The following is a 21,943-nucleotide window of genomic DNA, read 5'->3' on the forward strand; positions in this document are numbered from 1 at the left end:
CCCCGCACCCCTCAGATGAGCCACTCACAGCTCCGTCCCTCACCCTGCCCTGGCTGAGCAGTGCCTCCCCCAGCCCCACTCCCTCCCTTACTGCAGGGGCCTCAATCTGCCCCCTCCCCCACACTTCCCTCACAAGACTTACCAGCCTGATGCTGGTCTCCAAGCTGCCCAGATGCATATTGGAATTGGAATGGTATTGGCTGATATGGCTCCTTAAAAATCAGCCTTTGGTATTGGCCCAAAAAATCTCTATCAGTGCACCCCTATCAATTTTCTTTGTATTGGTGCTGATACAATATGGACTGATGTATTGGTGCACCCCTATTTCTTACAAGAGTCTTGTGATCATTATGGTTTGCAGCTTCTGCTCATGAGTAGCATAAAGGAAAGTTTCTGCAGGGCTGTGTTGGTACCTGTGTTGCCTAACCTCCAGATAACCTTGTAAAAACCAGAGCTGTTAGGGAAACAGTTTTCTTCTTCCGAGCCCCGCCCCCCCCCTTTTTTTGTTGTTGTCGTCCGGAGCTGGAATGAAAAATCCCATATTTTTGAAACTGAAAATCCGTAAACAGTTAGACCTCAGTAATTTGCTCGTCAGGTTTTTCTGGGACTTTTACAACAAAAGTCTGAGATCTGACCATGAAATGGTGTGTAATTTCTGGCTTCGAGTACAAATAAGAACTTAGAACTTTCAGAAGAACAAACAAATTTGTCAGGCTGCATTTCCCTGTCCTTCCCCCAGTGGCTAATTCTTACCTTTTTGATTTGGGTTGGAAAGATGCACACACAAGCTTGCCTACCTCAAGTGAGATTTTTATTTTTCTTACTGTTTTTAAAGGATATAATGAACAGTGAAAAAAGCTATGATTCATTACCCAACTTTACTGCTGCTGACTGTGAGTATTACCTGATGTGTTCTTACTCTTAGGGAATTAAAGTGCAGTATCTGCAGATTATCTGTTTGAAGACTACAGCCTCTTTATAGCTGAATAGTCCTTCTGAAGTAAAGTTTATGTCCTCACTGTAGCATTAGACAAGATGATAGGTAAAAGGTGGGACCCAGGCTCTAACCACATTCCCAGACATGCCAGCTATCCTGGGTGAAAAGCACCACTAATCTCAGGAGAGAGGATTTTGTGTGCGAGTAGGAGCAGGGTGTTGGGGCAATACCTAACAGCATTCTTTTGACCTACAAGCTATAATCATAATTTCAGAATTAATCCGGGTTCTTGGGTAAAGAGTGCACTGAAAGGTGAAAGTCAGTCAGAAGGGTATGAGGAAGTGAAGTCTCAGCCTATGAGATATCTGATATGTTTTGGAGGTTCTGCTAAGTCTATATTGTAAGAGATTTGTGTGAAGGAAAAAAAAAAGTGTAAGACTCCTTTCTTTTATTACCCATCTTCCCAGTTGATTCTGTATACATTTCCTCTTCAGTGTGACATGGTGTTGAGGGGTCAATGGATAACACCAGCTACCTGCCAAACTGCTCATATATTATATTGGGTTAAAGAAAAGCTGTCTTTCAGTTCCTTCATGGAAGGAACATTGTCATGTTGAAGTACAAAAGAGGATATTCTAGAGTTTTGATCCAAAAAATCTATAGGTTACTTTAGAAGCGATTTTAGTTCAATGACACTGTAAAAGTAGCTAGTTATATGTAACATTTCCTTATGGAGGCTTTGTACAAAACATTAACACTGAACAACTGATTTTTTTGTGTTTGATTCTGTTTTGTATTTGGGTGCAGGAGAATAGCCCAAGTGATAGTACATAGACCTGGCAGTAGAGAAGTTGCAGGTTCAAAGCCTCACTTCCCAGTTGGGGGTTATACTAGATGACCTGTGAGGTTATCCTGACCCTGTGGGTTCTGTGCCTTATTTTTATGAAAGTGCCTTTTTGTTGCTCTTTAACAAGTTTTCTTTGCATCTCATATAGGAGACTTGGCTTCCAAATGTTGGGGCATTTCTGTGGTTTGAATAGAATTTCTGGAAAATGTGAGCCAGGGAATTAATGTAAAATGTTCCAGCCCTATGTCCAACCGAAATCAGGAAGCTATTTCTAATTCTATTGCTGAATAAATAGAATGTGCTTGGCTATTAGGTTTTTAGCAAGGAGTAGTAACTACTGTGGTTTACAGGGAGAGCAAGAGACGCTTGGAAAGTATCTAGTACAAGGATACCTAGTGTTGCAACTCTTCTCTGTGCAAGTGGCTATCCTGAATATATTGGTGCTATCTCACACACGTAAGAATTGCTGGACTGAATTTTGGTCAGAGAAAATGAACTTTTGTGGTTGTGTTTTGTTAATGTCCAGACTTCTAGCTTTTCTTAAAAAGAAACGCATGACTAGTGTTTAGTACTGGCATAGTTTATTGCTATCAGTTGACTGTAAAGCCTAATAGAATTGCTTGGGGACCTTTTGGCCCCTCTGGGCGTGTCCAGATGAGCACAGGTGTTTGTTTCTCTGGGGACAAGTAGCAGCTGTGCCATCAGTGCTCTGGCGTGTGGTAGGTTACCTTGGTGGGGTTGGGGAGGTGGGGGCCAGCAACTGTTCTTGCCTTGGCAGCCTTACATGGGAGCCTCCCTGGGTTGCAGCTATGGCAGGAAGCCTGGCTGGCAAGGCTCCAGTTTTGGGTGGCGTGCACTGCTGCCACGTATGCCACTCTGCTTTTTTTCAGCCTGGGTTTTTTTGACCCACGGTGCTGCAAAGTAGCAGTGCGGGAAACACCTGCATGTACAGTGCGTGTTGCTGCAGATGGGTCTGCGGGGCCACATACCACGCATCTGTGCTCATCTGGATACTGCCTCCGTGTTTATTTTATGAAGTGCTAACTTAAATGTTTACTTAATCCATGCAGAGGAAATGACTGGAATCAAGTTCTGCTTTTGGACAGACATGGGTCTTATTAAAATCAGTAAGAGCTCCATTTGCCACTTAATAGTCTTCCTAATTAGAAAAAATAAACTATTGAAAACAATCCTGAGAGACTCAGAACTACTAAAAGTTAAAGGAGTGGGCTCTCACATCTTCAGCTTGCACTTTTCCAAAGGGAACTCAAACAATATTTACTTTTCAGGTCTAAGGCTACTTGGCATAGGAAGAAACCAGTACATTGACCTAATGAACCAGTGTAGGTCATCAAAAGTAAGTTTGTCTTGATTTCCTCTTCCTTGTATTCCTGCCTCTTCATTCCTGCTCTTGACTTTAAAAAGCTGTTTTAGATGAGGGTTTTAAGACTGGGATGAGAGTGCCTCTAGTCTAAAAATCTGGTTAATCGGATGTAATGCAGTATTTTAGTAATTTAGTAATCTGTTTCTTTTGAATCTATTAAAATAGAATATGCTTTGCTTGTAGTTGAAAGAAAAAGCCATACAAAAATAATTTCTCCTTCTTTATGCCCTACTTTTATAATTACTACTGTTCAGTGCTACAATTTGTCAAAAGCTTTCTATCCAGTTACTAAGAGAAGAATTAAACTCTTTTCAGACTCTCATGAATCTGGACTAATTCCATTGGCTTCTGTGAATTATGTCAGATAAATACTAGTATAATTGAACTTCCCCCAAAAAGTTATAATCAAGTAGTTAACATTAATTCTATTGGCATTTAAGACTCTTGTACTGTGGGTCAGCCTTTTTATGCGTGTAGTCTTGGTGAAAAACTTGTGATTGGTGTCTACATGATTACTTCATTAGACACTTTTTTTTTTTTTTGGAGCTGAGGTTGCAACAATAGTTTCTTTTTTGAGACTAGTAAGTAATCCGTTGGTGCTTTCTCATTGGGTTAGCATAACCACTTTATACTTTTGTGTGCTGGATTTTGTTCAAAGATTTTGTAGACATTAGGGCTGGAAGGGACCTCGGATGATCATTGAGTCCAGCCTTCTGCCCCAGGGGCAGGAAGTCAGCTGGGGTCATTGGATCCCAGCAAGATAAGCATCCAAATTTCTTTTGAAGGTGTTCAGAGTAGGTGCTTGAACCGCCTCTGATGGCAGGCTATTCCAGACCTTAGCGGCTCGGACAGTAAAGAAGTTCTTCCTTATGTCCAGCCTGAAACTGTCTTGGAGGGGTTTATAACTGTTCGACCTTGTCATCCCTTGAGGCGCTCTGGTGAACAAATGTTCCCCCAGATCCTGAGATTTAGTGTAGATTGAATGGATCAGAAAGTTTATGGGTATACTGTACAGAGCAAGAAGAATAAAAGTAATACAACAGTACCCTCTAGCTGTCTTTTCATGAACTGAAGTTTATAGTTGCTTCAGAGCATCCTTGAGAATACAACATAGACTATTGAGAATACAGTATAGATGTTCCATATTAAAATAAATGGGCTACATTTTTTAAAGTGCATTGCCTAGTAATTAAAAAAAAAAAATTCTTACAAAAACATTTTATTTAATGTATACTATTTAGTTATTTCTTAATCTCTTGCCATGTAGAGAAAATAATAGAACACTAATCCAATCTCAGTGGTTTAAGCCTGGACTTAATTGTTGACATGGTTAAGTAGAAATGTGTTTATTATTGAAACTTTAGATTTCCATCAAGGTTTAACAGTAACTGTTGCTTTTTATTTTCCTGTTTTGAACGTATTTTGAGGGAGGAGGGAAGAGTGCGCTCTGTGTATATTAAAGATTATATTACTATGTGCATTCAATGATTTTTATGAGAGTACGGGTAAAAATTTAGTATATAGCATTGGGTAATGCTTGAGTATGAAATACGTGGAAAATAAGCTTTCATAAACATAAGGTTTTTATGGTATAAAAGGAACTGGTATTTGCTTCTGGTTACTACTAGAGATGTTAATGTGTACAATCTCAAATGGACTGTACCACTGCAGAAATTTTTCAGAAGGAAAACTGCTCGTGATCTGCTACCAGTAAAGCCAGTGGAGATTGCTATAGAGGCTTGGTGGGTGGTGCAAGCTGGTTACATCACAGAAGATGACATTAAGGTAACCTTAATACCATTTGTGTGCTAAATTGATTTAACCCTTGTAAGCATTAAGAGTGCAGGGAAATATTATAGATTAGGAGCTCAGTTTTATTTGAACAGTGGTCTAGAGCATGTTGGGTGCTGATCTATGTTTCCATGACCCTAAAATAATCTATATCTTCTAAATTTGAACTATTTTTAGAATTACCGCACCTGGATGGCTGTTACCAAGCATTCATAAACAACACTTATTTTAACACAAACCTTACTTGTTGAATTATAGGCATTCAGTGAGCTAAGTACTGTTTCTAGAATTGTATATGCCTAATTTTGTGATGGCGATACCACCAAGAATTAGAAAAAATATGCTAAACTTAAATCAGTGTCTGTCTTTATACTTTTTTTAGGGTTTTGGGGCATTTCTTAAGAAACCCCATGCAAAACAAGGGGTTTTGGGCTTTCTTTTTTGGAAAATGTTACATATTATTATTCACCAATTTAAAGCTGAAAAAACGTGGAGTGACTGAATGTGAACGCCCAGACAGACGCTTGAATTTCACTTTCTTTTCTTTTACATAGATCTGTACTACAACTGAGAAGTCTGCTATTGATAAGATCATTGACTCAGGGCCTCAGCTTGCTGGTTTACTAGACTACAATATAGTTCACAGTAAGTATTTATATATGCATTATGCTTGTTGTAGAATATACTAGTCTTTGGGTTTTCCTTTCAATACCTCAAAGCTAGAGTAAAAGGAATACAGAGTGTTAGAGCATTATTTATGCATAAAAGTTGCGGAAAAGAATAGGAAATAAAGCAGGTTAAGCTCGGGAAGATGCATTTTAAATTAATTATAGACAACTGTTTTATAATTAGGTTTATAAACGATAGATTTCATGAAAAGAATATTGTTGATCCCCTTAGCAATGTATATTTTGTTTAACTATCACTTTTTGCTATTGAAATGGTACAGTTGGGTGCTCCTGCAGATACTGATATCAGTAAAACTCACAGGTAGGTGGGTCTTAGCCAGGAAAAGTTCGAGATCTCATGGAAGCAGAGGGGAACACAAGATGACTAACAAACTCTTCTGTTAAGATTTGAGCTAAAATATTGATGAAATTGGTGCAGGTGGTAAACCAGTTTGCATGTGAAGCAGGCTGACATCAATGTGCATCAAATAAATGTAGGAGGATATTCAGCATTTACTAAATTGAATAGAACAAAAGCTCTAGGAGGAGTGAGAGTAATTTTAGGCCCTCCATAAGGGAGCGCTTAAAACTAACTGAACTTACTTGACGTTGACTAGAGGTGCACTGGTATATTGGTTGCATATTGGTTTGGTACCGGTAAAAGGGAAACTTACTTTATTGGCTTTTTTTGGCTGATGTAGCCAATAATGTTCACCAATTTAAATACAATTAATTCTGGCTGGGCTCTTGGACACCACGTGCATGTGTGCGGCTGCATGCATGCATGTGGCCAGGAGTGCAGCTGGGCAGCATGGAGATCAGCTCCCTGCAGGTAAGTCTGTGGAGGGGAGGGGACACAGATTGAGGCCCACGTGGTGAGGGAGGGAGTGGGGCAGGGGCTGGTGGCACTGCCCAGCCTGGCTGGTGAGTGGGACCTGGGGCCAGGGTGGGGAGTGGGATGGAGCTGCGGGCGGCTCATCCGGGGGCATGGGGGGAGTGGCTCCCTGCTGCTGCATGCACCCCCTGGGGAAGGCCTGGGAGGGTATGCGCGCCTCCTTATTTGTGCACGAGGAAAGATGCCGGCTGCTTGCTGTAGGCTTGGGGCTCTCTGCTTTGCTACCTTTGCCCCAGGGGCCCCATGCCAGGTGTGCTCTTCTTGCCTGCCTGTCAGCAGTGGGGGTGGCAAGCTTTGCCCCCCACTTGGTGGGCAGGGGGTGTGTAGCTGCTGCACTGCTCCTGGAGCAAAAGCAGCAGAGCAGAGAGCCCACATGTGCTCTAGCCCCATTCAGCTCTGCTTCGGTTAAAAGCATCCCTGTGTTTAAAAATGGTGGCGGCGGCACTTTAAACTAAAGCTCATTGAATGAACTTTAGTTCAAGTGCCCCTGCCACTGTTTTTAAGCACCAAGATGCTGATCCACCAGGATGATCTTTCCTGCTCCCCACCCTGGCCCTGGGTCCAGTTCACCCCCCTGACTGGGCAGTGCCTCCTGCCCTGCTCCCTCCCTCACCAATCTGCCACCCCCACAGACTTACCTGCAGGATGCTGCCCTCCATGCTGCCCAGCTGCATTCCTGTAAATCAGTTATCACATCAGTATTGGCCGATATGACTGGCTATCGGTACTAGCCAAGAAAATCTTTATTAGTGCACTCTTAATGTTGACTCTTCATGAATATAGAGTTACAGGCTAAATGTGTCTGAGGGGAGAGAGGTGCAAGCTCAGTATGCAATAGTCTTGGTTTGCATGGGGATCTTGTTTGACGCGAGGGAAGAAAAAAAGATGTGGACAGTTAATGCAGTGGATCACAAGTGGGATGGAAATTTGTGGGAAAAGGGGGCTGGCTGGCCCAAAATCTGATGTGCGTGTATGCTGTCATGCATAGCAATGAGAGACTGCACCAGCTCTGAACACTGCACCTGAAGAAAGCAGCAGTAAAAAGCACCCCACAGTGGGCTGTCAGCTTGCCATGTGTCATCCTGGCCTGTGACAACAGGCTCTCTTGGACTACATGTGCTTAACAGCCTGTCTGGGTATGTGTTGCTGTCTATGCTGTGCAGGCTTGGTAGTATATTGCCCATAGTGTACTGTGTGTATCTCATTTTTAGAAGGCAGTGCAGTTCCTAACATACATAAACCATGAGTCCAGTCCAAAGTCCATTATTAAACCCATATTACTAAAATATGTGCAGCTGCAGCTCAAACTCCTGCAGTATAAAATGGTGGAAACAAGCTTGTATGCTTGGCAGGCTGTTGGCTTGGCTTCTTACTGGTGAAAAAACATTACTGTTTATCATAACTTTAATGCCAAAAAAAGTAATAAAATGATTGGAGGGCATTGCCCTCCTGTGAGGCCATATCCTTGGCGGAATAAAACACTTTGACTCGAGACTAAGCACTTAAATAATTCCTTTAAAATTGCATGCTGAAGTATTCTTCTTTGCTATGCTGCATTTGAAATATGAGCTGTCTGGTCTAAGGTCAGAGAAATCATGAGTCGGACACAATATACTGGGTCATCAAGGTTTGTGTTTTATTAGGTCAGGATATAGTTTGCACAGAGGTTACAGACTCTTAGGAAGTTATGCTGAAACATGTTTTCTCTGGTTCTTGTCCTTCAACTTCCTGCTCCTTTAGCTTCGTCTATGTTGTACACTTAACCTGCATGATATCAGGATCTGAGGCAGGTTAGGTTAGCCTAGGTGTGAGCATTCCTACTACAAAGGCCTATCCATTTTATGTCCTGTGTTTCTGTGCTTGCCTATTTGTATCCGAGGCACACTTGTGCATCTTTGTGCAAGGTGCGCTGGGATTCTTTTACAGTCAGTTGCAGAAGAGCTTGCCCATCCTGTGGGAAAGCCTTTGGAGGAGTCTCGGCTTTTGAGTAATTTTTAGCCTGTATACTCATTATAATGTGGGCAGGTAACCTAGTTCTAACCCACATCTCCAGCTGGCTGAACTAGTCCAGGTGTAAAGTACCTCAAACCATGGGTTAGATTTCTTTGTGTGGGCAGTGCTGGGTGTGAAGGCTTTAACTTGTGTAAGTGTTTTGGTTAATAGTGCAATGTAGACAATTCTCTCTTTTTCTGCTGCAGTAAACATGGCTGCATCCGTTTGATTACCCTCTCACACCCTGTTAACTTCCCAGCCCCTGTTGTCTTTGAAGTGAATGTAGACCTTTGGGTTAAATTACATTATCTTTGTAGTGCAAGGACAAAATCTAGGGGTGGTTTTTTTTTTTTAATGTAATGTCTGGATACTGTTTTACTTAATATTCTGGTCCAGGTATAGCAGGAGAATGATGAAAAAAATGTAGCCTCTAGTAGTGGTAGTGTTGGTGTTAAATTGTAGTTATGATCCAGATGGTCTAGGACATATAGAAGAGGCAAGGATTTTTTTGGGGTGTGATATATACATTTCTCTCTCCAGCTGCACAGCTGGGGGGAAATGAGGTTTCCAGCACAAGGTGCTCTTCTCTCAGATCATCTTCCACCCGAAAACCATTTTAAGAATCTTTCTACGCAGTTTGTCCAATAAAAAATAAAATATATATATTGGGCAAACTGCATAAAAAGATTCTTAATGGTTTTTGGGTGGAAGATGACCTGAGGGGAGGGTACCTCGTGCTCGAAAGCTTATCTAAAATCTCCCCCCTAACTATGCAGTTGGTGTAATAGAAGACACCATCCAAAAAAAAAAAAACAACCCTTGCCTGTAGTAGTATTGCTATTACTTTGGGTAAATCTGACATGATTTTTCTTTCTAAAGGCTTGTATAACAAAGGATTTATTTACCTTGACGTACCAATATCTGATGACAGTTGTATAGCTGGTGAGTATATATCTTAGTAATCATCCTTATGTTTTTTGGAGATCAGTTTGATACCTGTATGATGTTCCCTTGTCTTGGGTGCTGCTTGTGTGTTTGCATGAAAATGACTGACTTAAGCACCTCTTGATCTTGTAATATGGTTATAGCAGCTGTCTGAAAAATGTATTTCCTCATGCTAACATTAGCCCTTTTCAACATTAGCCCTGTATTTATGTTTGTACATATCTAAAGTCGTAGTTGCTTTAAATGTACGTAGACGTGAAACCATTGTTTAAAGCATAATTTAAACAAATGTCATTGTTTTTGTGTCTCCAGTAACTAAATTTAGAAGCTCAGCCAAAAGCATGAGTTTTTTTTCAGTTGAGGCTTGTAACACTTTTATTCATGTCTCTTGACTGGAGCCTAGAGTGCAGTCACTTGCATGTTGGAACAATTTGGTTAGCCCAGAATGTGTGTCTGCCCGCTGGATAAGTGAAGTCACAAACAGGTGTGGCTGATACTTGGAGACCTGATCAGGGTGGATAAAAATCAATGATTGATTAAAAAACGCTCTTTAATTTTTTAAAGATTTTTTTTTTATTTAATTGTATTTTTATATCTTTTGTTAAGATGCTTTGAAAAAAAACTATGTAAAGATGGTTTTAATTTAAGATATGTTAAAGCTCAAAGATATCATTATGGAATAGGAATTATAACTTCTAACTATACGCTATTTGAGACAATATATTCATGTAACCTTTTTAGAAAAGGTTTTTATAAAATAGGTCACAACAGGCCATGGACTATATTAGGGGCCCAATCTTATGGGGTTCCCAGAGGCTCCTCTATAGATCTGTAAAGATTAAAGAAGACCACTCTGCCCAATGGGATTCAGTGCTCACTCTAGAAGATCCCATTAAGCATCTCTGGATGCTTAGTTTCAGTTCTCAAACTGTGGATTTGTGTCTCCAGAGATAACATCCTTGTTAACAGCAGCATATGGAGATGAGAGATAAGACTTGATTACCTACCCATCAGCCCTGTTGTCTCTGCAAGTTTGTGTACACAGAGTCAAGCCTTTACCCTTCTCTGAAAGTGCAAAGTTTCAAAAAGTTAAATGAATAGAGGATATCAAACAACAAAAATGTACTTTTTATTGAAAACAATGATTAAATTGAGGCTTCCCGATCAGTGATTTAAATTGATTTGATTTAAATCGGATCCACCTGGGACCTGATTCAACTCCTATGGGTCTCATTGGAGTTCAAAGTCATGGTTTAATTTTTACAGTCCTAAGTGGATTGGGACTTGGTTACCTGAAAGCCTCTCTCTTGCTGTCCCAACTGAGCTTAGTTAAGCAAGGAACAACCTTGATACAAAAGAGTTATTGGTCAGACATTTTCTGTGAGGGCTCATCAGCTCTAGAATTCATGTCCTCCTTTTCTATCAAGCCCAGATGATTTATTAATAGCCAGACTACAAAACCAGTCTCAGGTATTTAGGGAGGCTTCTTTTACAGGTGGATGGGTTAGTGACTGTACAAGATGATATGGGGAGGTCTTACAGACATTTTTAGCTCATGTAGGGAAAATGTATCCATGGAAAAAACTAGATACTGGGGGAAATTGTGAACTTACGTATTGCATAGCTCATTTATAGATTTGTAAGTGTGAAGTTTCAGGAAGTGCTTAGCTTTAAAGAGGCACTAAAGAAAATTAATTAATTTTAAGCTCAGTGGGAAAAGTTGTAAATCATCACATAGTATGGCCTGCAACAAAGTTTAGTTGAAAGATTTTTAAAATTAATCAAGGTTTTAAGCTGTGAAAACCATAGCATTACAAATATTTCTTTTTCAGTCCCCCCACTGGAAGGATTTGTAATGAACAGAGTGCAAGGTGATTACTTTGAAACTCTACTGTACAAAATATTTGTTTCAATAGATGAACATACCAATGTGGCAGAGGTAAGTAATTCTTGGGTGCCTGTGCTTCAGAGGATGGGGAAGATTTGTTGGGAAGGCTTGTGAAATATTTTAAGCTATGGTTGAAGGTATTTCTTAATTTGGGTGAGAGGTATGAGAAGAGGCTTGAAATGTTTTTTGGTAGTCTCTGAAATTTGCTAGTGGCTTAAGCTATAATTGTGACACAACTATTAACTTCTGTAGCAAAACTAAGCGCTAGGGGCAGGATGTAAGAAACCACAGCAATGATATTTAGCTGTATTGTATATGTTTAATATGTAGACTATTGTCTGCTTGATTACTTTTGTCTCTACTTACAGGTGGCTTTCCACTCTGAGAAGTGAGGTGTGGGGAGGGGAAGCATTGTTACTTTTCTCTGATTTTTGAGAGCCAAATTGTTCTTCCAACTGGATTAGTTTTGTTTTGTGAACATGTGTAACGATTATTACATTCTTATTTTTGTCACGGACAGTGAAAGCACATGGAGCAGATTTTGTAAGGGAGTCACATCTACATGGTTACTTCATAAAGCTGAACTGCACCCGAGACCAAAAAGTGCATTTTTCCTATGAGTAATTGTACACGTACACAGTCCCATTTGTGGGCACGTCTCATGTCGTGGACTTCAGTTGGCACAGAGCACTAGGTACACCTGTCAGCAGTACACTTGCCTAAGTAGAGTGACGTCCCCTACATCATGAAGAGGAAATCAAGAGCTCAATACTCCATATTTACAGAATTGGGTCACCTGACATTGTTGACCTAATTTGTAAAAGGTCTATGGATTGTGCATGATTTCCCTTAACGGGAGGGCTCAGCCCAGTTTTTCCTCTTAGATGCATTCATGATATGGGGGTTAAGGAGTCTTTTGTATGCATCCCCAATCCTACCCCTGCTCTGATCCCATCAGTCCTCTGCAAGGTGATTCAGCACTGGACTGTGTTAATACTCATTCTGCTGGTATACCAAAACTGGTGTTAGCCATCTTGATCTCTTATTCCTCTTGAGCTGGAAGCATATGTCTTCTTTGGAATGTGATCAGCTGTGCTGTGATATGTTGCAGCACAGCTGATTGCTTTGTGGATATTTTAACAGATGTTGCTGGGGTTTTTGTCCCCCAGGGTTGGTGCCTTGCCCCTCCCAGGGCTTCAGGGACCTGATCCTGGGAGAAGATAGCCCAGGTGCACTACCTCAACTTGGGTTACAGGTCTACAAGTGGGAAACCCCTGCTTGCAGATATGCTGTCATGTTGGGGCATGGGGGAATCCCTCAACAGGGGATTAAAGTGTGGAGTGGGAGGGGAAGCTCCCCTCTGCTTGGAAGTGGAACCCCAGCCTATGGATGATAGTGAGAAAAGTGCACCAGCGTGCCTATCATGCTGCCTCCCCTGGATTGGGAGGTATGTGCAAGGGGAGGAGGAAGCTTGTTGGGGAGCTCTGCACTGTGCGCTTGCAGACCTGTGCAAGGAGAATGATTCCCTCACCATGGTGTGCAGGTCCAGGAGGAAGCCCTCTGCACTTGCAGACCTGTGTGTGGTTGAATGATTCCCCTTGCACAGTCTGTAAAGCATGAAATGGGGAGCTCCCCCAGGGGTTCCCACCTCTGCTTGCTTGTGGCCCATGACCCTGGGAGTGGTAGCATGGTAGGCACACTAGGGTCAGTGCATTTTTTTTCCCTCCCTGCTTGGGGGATTCCTCCATGCTGTGACTTGGGTCTGCATCTGCAACTGGGGGCTTCCTCACTAGCAAGTATGTCAGTGTGGGACATCCAGGGTCCTTTTCCCCCAGGATTGAGCCCATGAGGCCAAGCAAGTTTGTCTGGGGCAGTGGGAGATTGTGAGTTGCCAGTGGCAGCCTACAGTCTCCTGCCAAAAGTGAACAGACATCAGCTGTAAAAAGGTGGCACAAATTGTTACTATCTTTTGGCACTGCAAAATGTAAGCGCTTGTGGTGGAACAAAAAGCTGTTCACTTGACTTTTGTGCCCCCATAAACATTTCTTTGGGGGCACAATGTCCATGTTTCTTTGCAGCCTTGGTGATTTCAGACCTGTGAATGTAGAGAGAAGGGAAGGCTCTCCATTGCACCTTCTTTCCCTCCATTTTACAGCTTGGGTGCTGCTACACTCAAAGTAAGAGTGTTTCACCCAGATCAGAGATGATTGTTCATAGTTGCAAGGACTTAATCATGTATGTGTACCTGCAAAATGGACCACATTTCCTTCATTATGCCAGTCAAGAAATACTGAGCTAGCAGGTCTGCCATTCCAGAGACACAAGATTACACTTTGAGTCCAAAGAGCAAAGACCTTTCCATTGGCACTGTCCATTAGCTTATTTAAGGTCCATCTGTCAGCAGTCTCTGCCCCCCACCTTCTTGTCAAGGAAAAGCCTGTATTTTCCCACCCAGAAGCCATCAGATTCCTCAAGGGCCTGTCTAGGGTCTCTCCCTCAATCCCTGCAGCGGGTCTTGAATCTCTTCCTTGCATTATGAGGAGAGCTTTGATGTCAGGGGCTAGAAGGGACCTCTCAAGATCATCAGGTCCTGCCCCCCCTGTGCTTGGGTAGGAAAGACTGTTGGGGTTAGATGACCTCAGCAAGGTGAGCGTCCAGGTGTTTTTTGAAGATATCCAGGGTAGTTTGAGCTGTTTTCTACACCCTTCTGTAAAAATGGCATTCCTGGTAGCAAGTACATCAGCAGAGTGAGTGAGATCCAGGTATTCACAGCAGATTTCCACCCCCACATGCACCTTCCTTACCTTTCACTCAGATTAAAGTATTTCCGAGGACTCATCACAGATGCCTGCCTGATTTTTGTCTTGGACTTTATCCTGGAACAGCAGATTAGCCTGCAAATGTTCTTCCCAGAACCTCACTCCTCCCATGAAGTGGCTTTGCTGCATTCACTGGATGTGAAGAGAGCACTGGCCAGTTACCTTCACAAAACTAAACTGTTCAGGAAGTCGCCTCACCCATCTGTGTGCAGCAGGGAGATCCCAGCACAGCATCAATTCAGGGGTTATCTACATGGATCTTGGGCTGTACAAAGCTGTGTTACAAGATTTGCCGGGATGGAGCTGTCATCAGTAATAAGGATGCATTCTTCCAGAGCCTAGGCTACTTCCATAGCATTCCTGTGTAATGGTACCATAATTGATATGGGAAGCTACTGTTGTTTTTTTCATACCTTCCTGAAAAATGATGCCAGTGTATAAGCCTCTATGGGTGCACTTGGCACAGCGTCCCTCCAAAGCACTCACTGCCTGGGAGACTCAGAGCCACTGCTGTGGTGTCCCCTACAAGTGGCAAAGTGGATGTGCGCAATTACTCAAAGGAGAAAAAGAAGTTACCTAGTAGTAATTCTATACACATTTGAATCCTGCCTTTCCCCCTTCATTCTCAGACTCCTGCATATACAACTCTGAGGGGGAACTAAGGAGCAGATAGCATACACTGTTCTTAATCTCCTCACTGTGGGGATTCGAGAAGAGGGTTAGAGTGCACTGTATGGACACTGCTAAGGGTAAAACTTTTCTGTTGAAGTGCAGAGTATGAGATGTACACACAAGTGAGACTCTGCATATAGGCATTACATCTCAAAGAACTTCAGTTACTGATAAGTAACTGTTTTTTGTAGACTGACTAATAAAGGCCTTTTGTAATTAAACCTGTCTATTGGACATGTGAAATACTTAAATAGTTGGAACAATTGTATTGGATTTCTTTTTCTATGTAGCCTTTTGAGTGTAAGTGACTGTAGCTGAAGGGATGCATGGAACATTCTTCTGTTACTTCAAGAAGGGAGTATTGGATTGAGGTTTCAGAATTGCTCCTTCTTTCCCTTAACCACTTATACAGTGTTCTCTGATTTAGCAACTTGAGCTAGAAAAAGCGTGTTTAAAGAGGGGCAGTGAGTTTTGGAAATGGGTATTAACAATTTTTTGTCTGTTCTTCAGCTTGCAAATGTCCTAGAGATTGACCTATCACTGGTAAAGGTATGTCTGAATACTCCATTGCCCAAAGTGAAACCTTTCAGTTGTTTTTGTTTTGTTTTTGGATGTGACTTCATAAGTGAATGTTGAAAATCTATTAAGAAACGTAATAGCTTAAATCAGTGGTCATCAAGCAGTGGATCTCGATCCACCGGTAGTTCTTGGAGTCTCCTGGAGTTGATCCAAGGCTGGGGTGGGAGGCTGAGTTCCCATGTGCGTGCATGCATGCATGCACATGGCCTAGCCCAGCAGGTCAGTCTGTGGGGGAGGGAAGGAGTGGGGGCTAGATTGAGGCCCCCACGGTGAGGGACAGTGCTGCAGGGGTAAGTTGAGTGGGGCCTGAGCCAGGTGGGGAGGTGTGCCCCCAAATAATTTTTTCCCTCTGCCTTGAGCTGTCCTAACCCCCCTCCACCCTTACTCCAAACGTATCTGTCGGGCAGGGGTGGTGGTGAACGGCGCACAGTAGATCTTGGGTTGCTTTTAAATGCCAAAGGTGCTCTCCTACTTTAAAAAGGTTGGAGACCACTGGTTTAAATCCATCTCTCTTACGCTTCTGTTTCTTTAGAATGCTGTGTCCATGTACTGTCGATTGGGTTTTGCCCACAAGAAAGGCCAAGTAATAAATCTAGACAATCTTCATCCCTCTTGGAGGAATGTTCCCTCTATAAATAGACTGAAGTAAGTATCTCGTCTTGTCCCATGAGTATCCTCAGAAGTCTGTTCTCTTGATTATGGAATAAAGAGCTAGGGGGAGAGCTCCTAAATTCCAAATATAGTTCTGGTACTGTGTCCTTCCTTCCTGTTGTTGGTAATAATGTAGGCAGGTAATATTTTTCTTAACTATATTCAGTGATAAAAAATCGTGCATACTTTTCAGTGGTATACGTGAAGATTAATTGTGATGACCTAATCTGATAAAAAATCTACATATGTAAATAGCACTATTTGGTGTTTGGCATTTTGTTTTATGTAAATGCATCCCACTTCAAAATATATGGCTGTCAGTTTGTAACTACTGTATTTTGAACTCACTCTTCAGGAACTTTAAATTATTTCCTGTGCAGGCCTATGTGTTAACTAGGCATAGCTGTTACCATACTAGTACAGCAGCAGCACCTTTTAATACTGCTGTCATTGTCCTTTGTGGATTTGTGACTGGGCATTGCAGTTCTTTATAGGCATAGCAGTTTTTTTTTACTGAACAGCTTGAATTTATGAACTGAATCCTAAGTGGCAGTGTTCCTAGTCAGTGATGTGCTTCTTTGGGTTGCTGAGGATAGCTTGCATTACTTGCGCCTCACGGGGGCATGTTGAGTTTAGCTTTTGGTAACTTTTTTCTCTAAAAAAAAAAAAAAAAAAAAAACCCAAAAAGCAAAACAAAAAAAAAACACCTGTTTGAACTATCTTGTAGCCACCAAGTGGGCAATGCAGATTAGAACTAGTCAGAAATAACCCAGTAAAACAGGTTTTTATTATTATTTTTTTGTTTATAGTTTTATCATATTTTTTAAACCTGAAGGGCATTTTGACATGTTCTCGGGGGGGGGGGGGCACTTTGATTAGTGAGCTGGGCTAAGTAAAAGTGCCTGAGCATTACGTGTATCAATGTCCCTGCACTGAAAAATGGTGACAGGGCACTTTGAACTAAAAGCTCATTTGATGAGCTTTTAGTTCAAAGTGCCTTGCAGCCATTTTTCAGCGCAGGAATACTGATGCACGTGATGCTAGAGTCTGCTGGAGCATGTTAATTTCCATGCTCCAGCAGACTCTGTCATTCATGATTAATCAAGTTTTCAGTGTGTTGGAGCAGGCTCCCTGCACATGTGTGTAGGAGCCCAAAGAGTTTAGTTTAAAATTATCTTGGGTCTGATCAGCCTTTGCCAAATCCAGGCATGTTGCAGGGCTGTGGTTGCTAATAACCATGGTGACTACAGGATGCACCTCCCAGGTGGGGCTGGGACCCTAGGAATACCTGCTCTTATTCACTGAAGTTGGTGTTACTACCACTGGAACTGACAGGAAGAGTAATGAGACCAGCAGTGTGGTTTCGGTAGCGTCTTGTTCATTTAGAAATCTTCAGACTGAAACTCAGGTTCACACATCTACAAAAAAGTAATTTGAATTTGAATGGAAAACGCTGATCTTCTAGCCAGCTCTAGCGTAGGGGAGCAGTCGGTACTTGTTTGATCCTTTCCCTACATTTTGCCATTTACAAGAACACTGAAACGCTTGAACCAGCTGTGATAGGAACTGCAGTGGTTTTCACCATTTGTCACTAAGTGCTCAAGGAGTACTATGGGATTAGCTGGCAGAGCTGTTTCCATGGTGCAACAGTGACAATAGATTTGGACTTTAATTCACATTTAATAGGAGTACTTTGGAGCCACAAAAGATGCTGCTTTCATGGGACAGTGGGGAAAACAGGAGTCCTATACAGGAAGCTGGGTCATCAGCTACAGATACTGACACCAACAGTCAAGATGATCCAGGTTAGCACTGATGGTGAATATAATGCAGTAGGATCAATTAGTTAATGCTTGTAGCATGTCATGAGGTTGTCAGAGATCCTCTATATTCTGGAGGTTTTTATAGCTGAGTGGGTGGGGGACAGAGAAGCCTAGAGCAATTGTTATTGGATACCCTGGCTTTCCTTTTCGATTTTTTTTTTTTTTTTTTTCCAGTCTCCCTGCCTTATTTCCCCCAGAGTTACTATTTTAATCAGTCTGCACTATGAATGGTAGTAGATGTGACTAATGAAGTGTTAAGTTGACCACTTTTAATTTTGGAATTAAAATGATATATAGTGTCTTAGTAACAACGAGGAAGTGTATATAATATTTAGAGCTATACATATAGTGAAAAAACTACACTATTTCTGTGATTTTTAGGACTTGCTTAAAGGAAATTTATTATGAAATAAAATGAACAAAATAACTTTTCTCTCTTTACTTTATTAGCTGACACAGCCAGCCTGAGCAGCTTGAGTCTGTCCAGTGGACACACAAAGCGTATTGCCTTCCTGTTCGATTCAACACTCACTGCCTTTTTGATGATGGGGAATCTTTCACCAGTATGTGAAGTTGTTCTCTTTTATCCATGCTAAGACTAATGTTTTATGGCTTTAGTGTAATGCTACTGTATTTTAGATTTTTCTGTACTTGTTTGATCTTTTGTTTGTTCAGATGCTTGAGGTCTGTTGCTAATGTAACAGAAATATATATTAGATCTCTTGCTCTCTCCTTTTTTCCTCTAAGTTAATTATTTTAACTTTACGTGGATTTTATTGCTACAGAACTTGAAAAGTCATGCAGTCACCATGTTTGAAGTTGGAAAATTATCAGATGAGTCTCTGGACAGTTTTCTTGTGGAACTTGAAAAGGTAACTTGCTTTGGATGTGGAGTCAAAAGCTTTTTTTCAACGTTTTAACCCTTTTATTTTTTTTCCTATTGGTATTTGAAAATGTATTTTAGCCTCTGAGGCCAAAGAGGCCAAATACATTGATTGTGACCCATCCAGACAAACACGGCTGTGTGGTATGTGGTGCTGTGCTGCTACTTCACAGCGTGGAGTTTGGTTTTTTAAACTCCAGGGTATCCCGGGGTTAAGAAAACCGCACAGAGAAAAAGTGGGGTGGTACATATGGCAACAGTGCATGCCTCCCAAAACTGGAGCCTGGCCAGCTGGAGCCACACTCCAGCTGTCAGCCATGCTCCCAACTGTGGCAGTGCTGCAGCTTCAGCTTCCCCAGCCCCCAGGACCCCAGGTAAGGCTGCTGGGGCCAGCACAGTTGCTGGTCCTAGCTTCCCCTACCCCACCTGGAGTAACCTGCTATGCGCCAGGTTGCATGTGGCACAGATATCCCCTGGGGACAAGTAGCAGTGGCACCCCAGAGAACCAAAAGTCTGCTTTCATCTGGATGCAGCCTGATATTTTATTTAGGAGCCCATTCTTATGGATCCCTGAGCATACTTGACTTGTGTAGTTTGCCCATTAGAGTAGTGTGTATTCTAGGTGTTTGTCAGTAGCGACTTTTTTTTTAGGGCCAAGTTATTGGGTATGTATTAGGAGTGCACCAATTAAAGATTTTTTGGGCCGATACCAATGGCTGACTTGTTAACGAGCCGTATCGGCCAGAACGAGTTTGGTTGCTGATATGCAGCCTGGCAGTGTGGAGAGCAGCGTCTGGCTGGTAAGTCTCTTTGGGGGGGAGGAGGAGGGAGGCTTGGGGGTGCAGATAGAGGTCTCCAGAATTTGATGTAGCCCCCTGTTGTACCCCTCCCAGCACTGCTGCTGCCTGCCTTAAACACAGCCCTGGCCCAGGCCACAGTGGCAGCCTGTGCTCGCCTCATTCACAGATCCAGGGGGCACGTGCCCCACCCCATGCCTCCCCTGGGGGTGTGCACACTGGTGGGAGTCCCTCATGTCCCTAGACAAGCTGCTTACAGTTCTGTCCTGCACCCTGTCCCGCCTGGTTGGCAGCCCCAGCCCCCCTCCTCCCTCACTATGGGGGCCTCGATTTTTTCCTTCCCCACCAACAGACTTACCAGCTGGATGCTGCTCTCTAAGCTGCCATGCTGGCTTTGTGCATGCTGCGCCTACGTGCATGCATGTGGCATTTATTGGTGATTTATTGGGCACATCAGCCAAAAAAAGCTGATTGCCAATAATGTGGATTTTTTTTTTCTTTTTATCTGTGCCAATATGATATGGACTGATGTATTGGTGAACCTCTAATATGGATGTGCAAAAGTGTATAGTCAGCCAGGGATGACATGCAAATACATTGATTGACCCATCATAATCCCTGATGGGCAAACAACCCCTTGCTGTATGTGCACACAGCTATTGACTTTTTTGTGGTGGCAGTCTGATTCAGAACTTCCTGGATCTTATGCTGGAGGCTGCAAGTGGGAAAGGAACCATGGGGGAAAAAACCCTGGTCATGCTCTGTTCACTCTCCTGGTCAGCGTCTGCCCTCTGCAATTGTATGACACATCTGACCCAGTAAATGGCAGTTATTTGCTTCTCTGTGCTGAATTTGGGTCTTCAAAAACAAGCATGTACTTTGTGCACACAGTGCTGAAAATATGGCCATTAAAGATTGGAATGTATAAACAATAAGGCTTTCAATTAGGGTAGATAAGGGTAGATAGGGCATAAGGAAAACTAACATGTCCTTTAAGATGGTTGTAAAGTTGTACTTGCAAAATCTCTGTAATTGCTGTGGCTTTATTTGTCAACTCATTAGGCTTTTCAATACAAATTACTGTTTTAGGGCTGAAGTCTGGCAGTCTCACCCAACTAGTTATGGTTTGCTTTTGTGTGTATATTTTGGTATTTGGCAAGCTTTGCCAGATAACTCCTTCACTGTGGTTGCTTTAAACCCCTTTGTTGGAAAGCATTATGCACAATTGTATAATTAAATTACAGATTAATAAGTTAATGACAATTTCAGATGATGATTTAAAAAAAAGTTAAGCAATTCACTAAACGCATTCATATCCTTTTTTGTTTAGGTTCAAAGCACTGGTGAAGGGGAGGCACAGAGATACTTTGATCATGCACTTACCCTGAGAAACACCATTCTATTTTTGCGGCATAATAAGGACCTAGTGGCACAAACTGCACAACTTGAACAACCAAATAATGGTACAGTGAAAATTCCTGTTGGAGAGATCTGTCTAATCTATTAAGAGTTGAGCATGTTTACTTCGTGTTTGTTCACTTTTAAGCATGAAGACTTTTCCCAATTAAATTTCTGTTCAGGAAAGAACTCAGCAGCCTATTTAGCAGGGATGCTTTTCCTGACGTGGGGCCACAGAACTTACTACTTGTTTTTGGCCTTGTTAACTGGCTTTTATTTTGAATTACATATATCAGTTGCATAGCAGTGGTCTTATATATAAAGACTGAGTAACTGTATTACAAGACTTAAGGACAAATTGGACTGAAAGAGGGAAATGGTTCTTGACTAAACATTGAAGAACAGTTAAGGAGTATAGTTATTCATGCAAAAGTGCACTAAAGAGATTTTCAAAGGCTCCAAAGTGTTGGGTACAACTCTGTTTTTAAAAAGGCATTAAATGGCTTGTTGTCCTTTTACGTCTTGGAAAATCCCACTCTTCCAAAATGTTATTCCAGGCTTATTTAACTGCAAGTAGCCATCTTCAAAATGAAATCCAGTGATTTATTTTGCTATTGCCTTAGCTGCTTTATCTTTTGGAGGAGGCTAAAATGCACAGTATCTAAATTAAAGCTAAATCAGACTTGTAGTTGATATTTTCCTTTCATATGACTGATCTTGCCAGGTGTTATCTGCTAGCTATACATAGGAGCTGGAAGGGCTCGGTCCCTTTAAAATATTTAATCTGTGGAAAGCTGAAAGAGTTGGCTGTGGTAATTTCAGAGCCATTAGCTATCCTCTTTAATTTATGGAGATTGGGTGAGGTCTCAGATTATTGGAATAGGGCAAACATAATACTTGTCTTTTAAGAAAGGGAAGGAGGAAGAGCTGGGGAATTTAGACTGGTCAGCCTGACCTTGATACCTGGAAAGATT

General features: G+C 42.0%; 1 protein-coding gene across 1 annotated transcript in view; it reads left to right on the forward strand.

The window, feature by feature from the left end:
- FAM91A1 (family with sequence similarity 91 member A1) overlaps positions 1-21,943 on the forward strand; it is a 66,860-nt gene that overhangs the window by 6,612 nt on the left and 38,305 nt on the right. The window contains exons 4-15 of the mRNA XM_019528128.1: positions 836-893; positions 3,074-3,141; positions 4,840-4,953; positions 5,514-5,604; positions 9,394-9,456; positions 11,292-11,398; positions 15,349-15,387; positions 15,950-16,062; positions 17,755-17,873; positions 18,342-18,454; positions 18,677-18,763; positions 20,902-21,034. Coding sequence (XP_019383673.1) covers positions 836-893; positions 3,074-3,141; positions 4,840-4,953; positions 5,514-5,604; positions 9,394-9,456; positions 11,292-11,398; positions 15,349-15,387; positions 15,950-16,062; positions 17,755-17,873; positions 18,342-18,454; positions 18,677-18,763; positions 20,902-21,034 — 1,105 coding nt within the window. The remainder of the gene's footprint in view (positions 1-835; positions 894-3,073; positions 3,142-4,839; positions 4,954-5,513; positions 5,605-9,393; positions 9,457-11,291; positions 11,399-15,348; positions 15,388-15,949; positions 16,063-17,754; positions 17,874-18,341; positions 18,455-18,676; positions 18,764-20,901; positions 21,035-21,943) is intronic.

This window comes from Gavialis gangeticus, unplaced genomic scaffold, assembly GCF_001723915.1.
Source record: "Gavialis gangeticus isolate Ggan-Ray unplaced genomic scaffold, GavGan_comp1, whole genome shotgun sequence".
Classification (NCBI taxonomy): Eukaryota; Metazoa; Chordata; order Crocodylia; family Gavialidae; genus Gavialis; species Gavialis gangeticus.